The sequence below is a fragment of the Chinchilla lanigera genome, unplaced genomic scaffold (assembly GCF_000276665.1).
Source record: "Chinchilla lanigera isolate Chin_1 unplaced genomic scaffold, ChiLan1.0 scaffold00061, whole genome shotgun sequence".
NCBI classification, from domain to species: domain Eukaryota; kingdom Metazoa; phylum Chordata; class Mammalia; order Rodentia; family Chinchillidae; genus Chinchilla; species Chinchilla lanigera.
In genome coordinates, this window is record NW_004955462.1 from 1,002,036 (window position 1) to 1,013,927 (window position 11,892).

At 42.1% G+C, this 11,892-nt stretch overlaps 1 protein-coding gene across 1 annotated transcript in view; it reads right to left on the bottom strand.

Annotated features, from left to right (window-relative positions):
* Window positions 1-11,892, bottom strand: part of Ccdc3 (coiled-coil domain containing 3) — a gene marked incomplete at its 5' end in the record, with an annotated part of 104,628 nt that extends 92,736 nt beyond the window's left edge. Inside the window, 2 exon segments of the mRNA XM_013521472.1 lie at window positions 9,065-9,239; window positions 11,523-11,892. Of these exon segments, the coding sequence (XP_013376926.1) occupies window positions 9,065-9,239; window positions 11,523-11,892 (545 nt within the window).

Consider the following 11,892-nt stretch of genomic DNA (forward strand, 5'->3'; position numbering starts at 1 on the left):
GACAATATTGATTCAGGTTTGAATATTTGATAGACAATCCTTTGAAAAATGAATAAAATAAGACTGTTATTTCAAAGAAAACTGACTGCTTCCATGAAAAATGTGAGCATCAAGCAAAATTGAGAATTGCAGGGAAGTTGCTACTGTTGAGTGTGACAGTCTCCCAGGAAAGACTTTCCCAATGAGATCAATGGTGATATTAACAATTAGTTTCTTTATATTGCATAAATGCCTGAAGATCTGTATAACTCAGCGGGTTAATATTTTCCAAATGATCAATGCATGATGTTACAAAATTAAGCACAGGTTTAAAAAATCTAATCACCGTGTAAGACAGACCAATAGGCGTTGACCTAGGGAGACTTCCATCCTCCACAACAGTGAGAAATAAATTTATGTCATTTAAACCACTTGGTCTGTGACGCTTTCCTACAACAGTCTTAGCAGATAAACATAAACATTTAATTAAGATGGAAACAATTCAACACAATCTCATCCAGAAAATAGAAGCACATTTCCCAACTCATTGGATGAGCCCAATATTACTCTGATAACCCTTTCTTAATTATAAGAAAATTTAAATAACAAATACTGCTTGTGACATAGGTGTAAAAAACAGTCCTCAACAAAATACTAGCAAAACAATTCCATCAATATATATACAAACCAAGGGTTTTTGGTAAGTATAGGCTCAGCATTTGGCAACCAAACAATGTAGTTCAGTTCATTAACAAAAGGAAAAACCTTGAGATCTCAGTAGATGCTGAGAGAGCATCTGACAGTGCTCAACTTCAGTTCATGGTTAAAGCTCTCTGCAGTCCAGTGGTAACTTCCTCAATTTTATAAAAAGCATCTACAAAAAACTACAGTTAGCATATGTAAGTCACTCTCGCCACTCCATGCAACTTTACATTGGAAGTTCTAGTCAATGCAAAAGAAAAATGAAAGGAGTTATATTTTATATGGAGATGCTCCCCCAAAGCCTCATGCTTTCATAGGTGGGCTTTCAGGAGTGACTAGATCAGGGGTATGTGATCCTCACCCTGGATTAGTCCACTGATAGGTTTGTAGCTGAGTATGATGGGAGTGAAGCCTGGTGGGAAGAGGGGCCACTGTGGATGTGTCCTGGAAGGATGTATTTCCCCCCCTCCTGCCCCTTGATTGCTTGCTACCTCCTGCCTGCTATGTCATGAGCTCTTTATCCTCTGCCATGCTGCCCTGCCTTGGAGCCAGCCAACTATGGGCTGAAACCTTTACAAACTGTGAGCCAAAATAAAGCTCTTCTCCTTACAGTTGTGTTGTCAGGTATTGTGTCTCACAGAAGAGAAAGTAAGACAAAAGATTTTCAGTCCACAAAGGGGGAATTAAAATTCTATCCACTGACAATGGTTTAAACAGGATGACTTCCATCTTTTGTTTGGGCGGGAGGGGGGTTGTCTTTTTGAGACAGGGTCTCATTAGGCAGTTCAGACTGACCTTGAACACACTTTGTAGTCCAGGCTGGTCTCAAACTCACAAAGATCCTCCTGCCTCAGCCTCCCGAGTGCCAGGATTACAGGCATGCACCACCACACTCAGCAACTGCCTTCTTTTAAATACAACAAAATGAACCTACTTCCTCAACCTTTCTGCCCCCTACTCCCTCAACCTTTCTGCCCCCTTCATCTATACTCTGATCTGCATTAAACCATCCAAGCCAAACTCACACTGTCTCCATGTCCTCTGGTCCCACTTGGCCCTCACGCCACTACACCTAATTCTGCTCCCTCTCTCCATAGAAACTGTCTTTCCTTTAGGTCATCAAAGCTGAATGGTTACTTTCTAGCCTCCTTTCACTTAACTATTCAGTACCTTTGTTTCTGCTGATCATGCATTCTTTTTTTTTTTAATTTGGGGTTGAACCCACAGGTGAGCTACATCCCTACCCCTTTAGATTTTTTCTGTTTTTTAAGACAGGTTCTGAGTCACTCAGATTAGGCTCAAACTCATGATCTTCCCCCGTTTGCCTCCCAAGTAGCTGAGATCACAGGCACACACCACCATGCTAGCATTCATCCTTGAAACCTGATCCCTGACTCCTTCGCTTTTCCTTCTCCCCCTGTACTCCTTCTTGACCAATGTCAATGTCTCACAAGGCTCAGGGACTCTACTTTTCTCAATCCAAACCCTTTCCCTTGGAAACATCATTCCTATCCAGTTTTAACTGGCATCTAATTAATAGTTCCAAAGGTGTATCTTCCACTTGGGGATCTTCCTGAGGTCCCAGACTTATAGATCCGACCACCTCAAGAACCAGACTCATGAATTCCCACCACTCCTGTCCTACATCAGATTTCCAGGGCCAATGCTGACACACACTGTATGTGTCAGAAACATAGGAGCCTCTCTGGCCACCCCTCTTACTTCCTGTCTAACCCAAACCACCACCGCACCTATTGACCATATTTCCTATAATGAATTCCTGTACTTTTGTGTTGCCTTAGTGTCTATTGCAAACTTAAGTTAAATTTCCTCAGACCAGAAACAGAGCTTAGTCACCTTTCACATAAGTTCTAGTTCTCTGCCTCCCAGTGAAAACATTTCCAATTCCCTATCTCCTTCTAGTTCCCTATTGTGGTCAATCCAGATGTCTGCCTTACATTGTTGCCTCCTGCCCAGTTTACCTATGGGACAGCTAAATACCACCTACCTGACTGTCCCCATGGACCCACACAGTCCTCATGTACTGTGACAACTATGACAGTGACCTGCAGTGGCCACTCTCCATCACAGTGGGCCTCCACAGAACCCATACCTGCTTGCTAAACCTACTCCCTCAGCAAGACTTGCTTGGGCAATGCCCTGGACCCAGGGAAAGCCTTGGTCCACATGTCCCTTGCTCTCTCTCTCTTGCTCTCTGCTGCTGGCTGAGTGCACATGCCCAGACAGCTCTCCCTCTGTTGGCCCTGTGAAGTAATCTGTCCTTTTCTGCTATCAGTGAGTAAGAAACTGCTTCTGCTTTTCCACGTGTTGTCAAGTTGCCACCTTTGTGACTCACATGATCCACACACCAAACCTAGAAAGAGTGACCATTTTATAGGAATAAACTGAACGCAGGCCAGACAAGAGCCAATGGCATCTACTGGAATAAGCAAGTTTCTCATGAGAGGGACACCAGGTCATAAGATAGACACTTAAGCATGAGGCTATCATCCAGGGTAAGAAGTGTCCCACGAATGGCACACTGTAAGCCTCCATGACCACATCCCTGGGCCTGGTCAGGGCAAGAATACAGTTTATAGCCCCTATCCAGACAGAATTAGAAAGACCAATATAATAGACATTGTGAAATGAAAGGAAACTACTCAAAAGTAAAGAGCAACTGGGATGAGGGAAAGGAGAAAAGAAAGAAGGAGAATTATGTATGTATGTATATACAGGATGGCTAACATAGTTGTACTACTGACTTCTATTGCTGTACTGCAAGAACAGTTAATGATTACTTGATCAATCGTGCATGTCTCTATTTGTTTTCCTGAGAAACCACTTTGAAGATATCAATAAGTAATACAACAACCATTGTTAATTTCCTACCACTTTGTCTGTAATTCAGTATTGCTTGCATTGTTCTTATGTTATTTTGTAAATGGATGTCTGCTTGTTAATACGTTTTCCTTCTTTCATTTTTAAAATAAATTTAAAAACAGATATGTGGTGAGCTTACAGAAGATAAAATTTAAAAAAGAAAGAAAAACATTTTTCCTAAATATCTCGCCGATTTGCCAACTTCTGCTCATTCCCACTGTTTGTACCCCAGTCCAACATCTGTCAGGTACCTTCATAATGACATTGTCTATTTTCTGCACCTCTCACAGATCCACTCCATGCCACTTTCCAACTTGTACCAGCTTGATCCTTTCAAAATGCAAACGATCTCAGGTCCTCACCAGGGCCTCTCAAGTCCCACATAACTAGGATCCTGCCAGAACTTAGCACATCCTTCTCATCCAGCCCCTCATGCAGTTCAAACCACAGGACCTTTCTGCATTTCTCCCAGACCCCAGCACCCTTCCACCAAAGCCTCTGCATGGATTCCTCCCTGGATTGCTAACCCCAACTTTAGCTAGCACCCCTGATGTTCCAGCAGATCTTACCTCAACTATCAGTTCATCACAGAAGGCTTTCTTCACCTTCAAGCCAAGGCCAGACCCCCTTCTTATTTTCTTTCTTTCCTTTAAGCATTTACTTCCATTTAAAACTATACAGTCATTAATATGACTTTTAACTGTGTCAATCACCAACATTAGGACTACAAACTTAGGACATCAGGCCTTTGTATTCTACTAAACATTGAAACCCTAGCATCTAACACAGTAGCTGCCTCATATTAAGTCCTCAGATATTTGCTGAAGATTCAGCTCAACAATTACAAAAAATGAGGCGCATGTATAATGCCATAACCACTTAGCACTATTTGTAATAGTTCCATGTTAAAAACAACCTAGCAACCCATCAGTAGGGGACTTAGCTAAATATATTATGATGTATCCATATTTGACATATTTCCACTGGCTTAAACTGTCAGCTTGGCATTTGGCAGGTTGTACCACTGGTGGTACAAATGGATTGAATCCCTTCTTCTGGTCTTTTTCCTAATACAATTAATAAAAAGTCTATAAATAGATCAAATCTAGTTAGTTGCTTGGATTTGAATAATTACTGCCCAAATATAAGCTTTAATAATATGTATTTGTAATAATAATATATAACTGTAACAATTTTTAAAAATTGTTACAAAAACCAACAAATTCATTTTTAATTTGTGCCTATAGCATTTTTTCATGGGTTAATAGTTCATCATTAATTAATTCTCTAAATTTTACCATGGAAATTTACAAGTACTTCACTGTTGGTGTCTACGTGCATTCACAACTGCTGCACCAATCAGGTCCCTGACGGTCTAGTGGCTATGACACAACTGCTGTTCCACAAATTAGCCATATTACAATTTTTAATACGATTTTAATGTTTTCCTTAAGGAACTGAAATTTAATGACATCTGGTCTACTAAATTACTGCCTTTATTTGATTATAGAGACTCCCTGAGCAGCGGTACAAAACCACCCAATGGGACAGTCGTGTATGTACCACCGGTGGTTCAAGCTGGCAGGAATGATCAAATTCAATTCAGAGCCACGAGGAAACAAGACTTATGAATTATGGCCCCATCATAAACATTTTAAGGCAACTTCATATGTGTTGATAGGGAAAAATCTCTAAGATCTAATTGTGAACAAAGCAATGCATAACAAAGTGTATATAGTGCTGCTGTGTGTCAAAAACAACAAAAAACAATGCAAGTTTGGCTTATTTGTTGGATAAAAACAGTCACGGAATGTTTACCCAGGAAACTAATCGCAGTAGTTTTGTACCTGGAAGATGGGTGGGAACCAGGGCATCAGAGGCGGGAGAGAAGCTACTGGCTACCATTTTATACTTTCAGATTTGAATCTGAAAAGTCTGTTATCTGTTCCGTTCAGTTTGTTATGTTTACAGTTCAGTGAACACTGCACACTGTAAACAGTGCTCCTGTACAAAAGTCATTAAATGCTGCTAAAAGGAAGAAGCTGTGTAGGATGTTTTCCGCCTTATAATCCCCATCTTTGACCCACACCCCGCTTCCCAGCGCTGTCTAATCACAGAAAGTTTTAGGACTTACCTAGGAAATAGCAGAAAGCTTTTAAAAAGCTTTTAAATGTCCTTTTTCAAGTGATACTTTAAAATTACAGGCATAATAAACCCCCGCCATTACTCTTCGTCGTTTAGTTTGAAAGTACTTTCAAACACATGCTCTAATAAGAGCCTTATAACACCTTTGGTTTATATACATCTAATCCCATTTTATCAATAAGAAAATGGCAGTTGTGAGAAATTTAAGAGACCTGCCCAAGCTCATTCCTCTGGAAGCAGCAGAGCCGATCTAGACCTTCCGGCTAAGAGGCCACGTTCCTTCTCAGGCTCCTCGGAGAAGGACAGCTCCTTCCTTTTGGAGTTGCTTTCTAGCTCCAAAAAAAGGAAAGGAGAACATGAAGGGCAAAATGACCTTCACAGATTTTGTTTTGATCCCATGATATTTTATGACAGACTGATGTAAGTGTGGGTCAGGCTAGATCTGAGTCCTAGGGGATGGTTTTGGACTAGCAAAAGGGAAAAATATTCAACTTCTGTTTTCACTGTTATACTTGCCGAGCAGGGAAAAAAAAGAGGAAGGAAAAATGTCTTTGGCTGGTGTAGAGAGAATCCTGCCAGTAAACCTCCAATGTGCCAAAGACATCCCCTCAAGTCCCATTAACACTATGACACCAAATCAAAGAGGCACTGAACACTTAGTACCACTGCTGACGTCTTGGCAACTTTTAAAAGCAAGATCATGTTTCTATTAACCAAGGGCTGGGTGGGATATTTGAAGAAGGGAAGGCATTGGAAAGGAATCAGAGTGTGGGAGGATTTTGCTCCTGAGGAATGAGTTGAATGGTGCCCTGGGTGTGCAACACAGAGGTTTCCCTATGTAAGATTTTCCTCCTGTTCCATCTCCTAACCTGCAGATCAACCCTAGAGTCCCAGATTCCTGTGTTCCTCCCAGATAAAGAAAGAACTAAAAGCAAAGAGAAAGACATGCAATCTTTGAGACTAGCATCTGGGTCCACTGTCCTGGCTAATGGAAGCTCAGAAATCAACAGCACCATCAACAGAAAGCACATAAACTTGCTCACCTGCCTGCAGGATTTACAGTTGAAGACAACACACACACACACACACACACACACACACACACACACACACACACGGCATTTATGCAAGTCCCTGGGCATTCACAACTGCTCTCGGAAGATGAAAAGGATTAGCATGTTCTGATTAACAAAAGTCGCCTGACACTTATTCTTACTGCAGTGAAACAGCGACCTGAACAGCAATCTTGATCCCTCCTCAGGTTAAGGGAAAATGCAGAATGTTCCTGACATTCCATAACATGCTTATCCTGGATAGCAAAGGTAACTTGATGCTTACCTTCCCACAAAGACAGACATTTTAGTATTTTTTAAAATAAGGGAACAAGTAGTTGTCAATAATTCTTCATCTAACTCTGTGACTATCTATTTACAAGCGCCTTAATCATGCTAGACTATGTAAAAATACCACTAGGAGCATTGCAAAATTCTTAAAGTACATTTCTTTAATTTTAATTTTTTAAATCAAATGTGAAAATGTTGGCCTAATTTTATTTAGCTCTGATATGACCTTTTTCAAAGTGGGCAGGGAATAAAAATTGTACAAGCAAAAGATCTGAAAAATTCAGTGTGCCTCAGATCGAACTTCTAAATTCAACTGCTCAAAAGCACAGCAATCTGGAACAATTCTTTTCCTCCCTTCAAGTTTTGACTCTTTCTCCATGTACACTGCACTCCCACACTTTGTTACCTAAGAGGTCAGAGGACTAAAGGGAAAGGGAAAAGGAATCCTCCTAAGATCAACATCTGATCGACAGAAATAGATCTGTTTTCACATTGAAACAATTCTCCATGGTCCTATTGTTCCACTTTTTTTTTTTTTTTTTTTTTTTTTTTTTTTTTTTTTTTTTTTTTTTTTTGCAAATAATGGAAAAATCTAATTCCAGAGTAACGTTAATAGCTTCATTATGTGACCATAGGGCAAATAGGTTATGTAGCTAAAGTTTTGGGGTTAAGCTATTCCAGGATTTTTAGAATATTAGAACTCTGGACATAAATCTGTTACTATCAAGCATTTAGTTAAATAAGTGGCATGCCCAAAAAGATTGCTTTCAGAATGTGCTAGGTATGACTCACACTTTGGATACTTAGGCTTAGACTGGCTGCATCCAATTCAGTATAGAGTGGATAACAGTAAAGATTAAGAAGGGTAAAATAAGTGTTTGGAAACATGTTAGGGACAAAATATAAGGCAGATTTCCAGAAAATTCTGATGAAACACAGAAGGATTAGAAGAATCAAGAGTTCTGTCAGGAGGAGAGAACTAAGAAAGAAACCTCTTTGTGTCAAAAAAGAATAATTTCCATTGACTGGACATACCTGTCTATCATGTGAACAGCTGTTGTACAAGAGTCTCAGGAGACCTTTTGGGGGCAGGGAAGCCTGGGTTAAAGATAAAGAACTCAGGAAACACAAAGCAGCTACTCTAGATCTTGCCACCAGACAAGAAAGGTCATTTCCCCCAAATTCTTGTGGCTGCAAAAAGGGGAACCACCTAATGTATGCAAGTCCATTACTTATCCTATAAAAAGGTGATTCCCACAGCAGAACTTTCTCCAGGACTCTGTCACACTGCCCTAAAGACAGCTTCGTGGGGGCTGGAACTGAAAGGCCACCACCACATAAGCCTAGACTGACCTGGCCCAACACCATCCCAACTCCACTGGAACAATGCCATGTTTTGGAAAAGTGACAATCCTCAAAAATCTCCCCCAACTGGGATTTGATCCAAATTGGATCTCTTTATATTTTCATGCCCAAAATGGCCCTGATCCTTCTATTCCCCAATCACTTTGGCCATCCTATCAGTTTTAACAAGTATCTTAAAATCATATCAGTATTAGCTTATTTCATTTTCTTGAGGATTTTTTCTTTCCACAGAACAATTCCATAACAGTAACAAAAATAGTCACAATGGTTTACATATATTGAACACTTACTCTTCTAGCACTATGCCGAGGGGTTTGCATAATTACATTTCACATATTTAAATCATACTCAGCCCTGTCCTATTGCCACTGGTCCTATTGCCACTTTGAAGCAGGGGAAACTGAGATACAATAAACCAGCCTTCATCTCATTTTCTTTCCATAATTTGTGAATAAATAATAAATACTAAAACCTCAGAAATCCAAAGTTTATGAGCAGTGTTTTCTAACAGCTGGGAGAGAAAGTGAGGGATAAATATTTGGTCTGAGTTTTTTCAAGAATATTCTCGACTTCCTCGGTCACAAAATTCATACAAGATGTAGCAGACCCATTGTTCTGCTGTGGTGCAGTGTCTAGCCAGCGCTTACCCTGGTGTCTTCCTGGATCTCCCAGTCACTGGAGAAAGTCACAAGCTGCTGTCCGTGGGAACAGTTTGCAAACTGAAAAAGGCTGGAAAACATCCTTCTGTTTTCTTGTGTATCAGGAAAGATGGCATCTTGGAAATTGACTCCATGAGGCAAGAGGTTATAATTTTCATCCATCCTAGTAGGGAGGGGAAATAAAGCAGAGATGGATCTGCGATGGCTGGAGTAGAGCAGCTTGGGTCAAGAATCACAGGGGATCGTGGTAGTCTCGCTGAGTTCATCATGGAGACTAGCACGTCCTCATGAAGGAAGTTCCTACAGTTACCACTTCCATTTGTCTGCCTCACGCTTCAATTCTCTCCGTAAGGTTTTCAGAATGACTTTGGGATAGAAGGGGGAAAGTATATGTTGGCACGCTTGTTTGTCTATTTGTGCATCTTTCAGATCCCCAATAAGCCTTTCTTCTCAGACACAGTATCCTGTTTCCAGGTTAGAGAAAGGCTAGCTGTGATGACCTGGGTTCGGGTCCTGCCATTGCATTATCTTGTATATGACATGAAACAGATGTCTTAACTTGTAAGCCTCAGTCTCCCTGTCTGTTGACAGAGGATTATAACAGGACTGTACCTGCTTTCTTAATGGTGTCATCAGGATTGCATTAGACAAAGTAAGTAAATAAAGCACTTAGAAGGGAGGCAATGTAAATATTAGTAAACTTTTCTTTAAACCAAGCCTGATGCAAATCTCTTGTTAGAGCAGTCACTAAAAGAAGAGGTAAGGATTACAATCCAGGCAAAAGGGGGCACAGTGGTCTCCCCAGGGAGTCTCTGCTGCCACCCTGTACACACACACACACTGACTGCTATCTGTTCTCAGGTAGGGGCTCCCAGAACAAGAGAAGAAATTATTTCGATGCAATTATTAATACACTGCAGAGCAAGACCGTCCTATGAAATGAAAATCTGTGAAACTACTGTCTGACTTGGTCTGTCTGCCCTCTTTGTGAATATGCTAGAGCAAAAGATGAAAAGAGTTGGTTGACCACTCCAGCCACTGGACAAAATTGTTTAGTGATAAAAAAAAAAAAAAAGAAAGAAAAGCAATAACGTCTGCTCAAGTACTTGGGCTCCCCCTGCCTTGGAAAATAAAGTGTGTCCTTGAATAGTTTTATAGCTGAGTCCTCAGTATTTTTCCTAAACAGAAACATGAAAAAATCAGTTAAGTCTCTCTGTATGTGGAAGGCAGTCTCTCTGTCTTGGCTGACTTTATTTAGAAACTACACTTTCCCAGCAGTTAAAAAAAAAGCAACTCACCCTAATCTAGCTAAACCCCCTCAAGCCAACACAAAGCAGGACATGTTATTCTAAACTTAGATATTCTGGCTTCAGTATGGAAAACACGTGTGGACATGAGCTTCCAAACACCCCTACATGGAACTGTTTGCCTTCTCATTGTGACAGGAGGTAAAAATGGTGTCCTAGGTCCAGATGCAGACCTAAGTCTGGATCATTCCAAATACCCAGAGTGTCCCTTCACGGATTCAGAAACCTGAAACTATTATTGATCACACCACCTTTGGATTAATTCACTCACTCTCTACTCACACGGGTTCAATTTCACTTTGATGTTTCCTGCCAATGTTTTATATCACTTTAATTCAACTGAAATCAACCAATGAATTTAGGGTTCCACCTGCTGTTTTACACTTCAGCAGAATTCAGTAATCAAAGAGAATTGTCTGAATTCTAGGGCAAGATGCCTTCCATCTTGACCAAAGGCCAGTTTCACAGTACCTTACAAGGCTATAGTGGTCCCGAATCAGAGAGGACCGCCTGTCTGATTCACCTCTGTGCTCTTCAAAATGTTATGAACCAGTCTTACCCCTAGCAGGTCCCAGAAACCTTTGCTACTGTGAAAAACCTGGAGGCTAACGAAGACGGTGCAACAAGAGGACGGCCAGGCTGTGTTTGGGCACTGAAGCGGGTACCGCGAGAGTGAATCCTGGTTACACAACTACTCTGCACCAGGCGCTTTGCCTGCGCTTCTCTGCTCTAGTATCGACCAGCCTTGCTTCTCACCTCGTGCAGGTGAGGATGCAGAGGTCCTTGTTAAGTAACTGACTCAAAAATGACAGGAAAGAAAAGTCAGGTTGCAAAGACTGATTTCAAAGATTACTTGTTTCACCATTCCAATCTGTGCCCACGGGAACCAGTTTTTTAAAAAAATCAAGTAGTTGTCAAAAAGCACTGTGACCTTTCGCCTTAAACACCAGTCTGTGTACATACAGCACAATGAAATCACCGCTGGCTTGTAAAGAGGTGATCAGGATCCTGTAGCAAGGTGGACTGACGAGGAGGGAACAAAGCGCGAGGGGGCAAGACCTCGCGGGAGCTCCCGAGCTGGCCGCAGGTCCCTTGCAAAGGCAGAAAGGTGGCAGCGGCGGAGGCGGCGCCCGGCTCACCTGAGGAAGAAGAAATAGGAGTAGCCCTGGACGACCGTGTGCGAGTGGCAGGAGAAGTAGCCCAGGCCGGTGAGGTTGAGCCTGGAGCCGGCGGGCACCTCCAGCATGCTGCCCCACGCCTGGTCGCACAGCATCTCGACCTCGGCGGAGTAGAAGAGCGCGCCCTGGCCGGCGTGGTACTGCCACGGCAGGTAGTTGTAGAGGCCGGGCGCCTCGGGGTGCAGCGCCAGCACCTTGGCGTACACGATGGTCTCGGCCAGCTCCGCGCGGCAGCCGTCGCTCAGGGGTCTCCACTCGGAGGGCAGCTGGCAGGCGCGCGCCGGGCGGCCGGCCAGGCAGAGCGCGGCGAGCAGCAGCAGCGGGCGCAGCA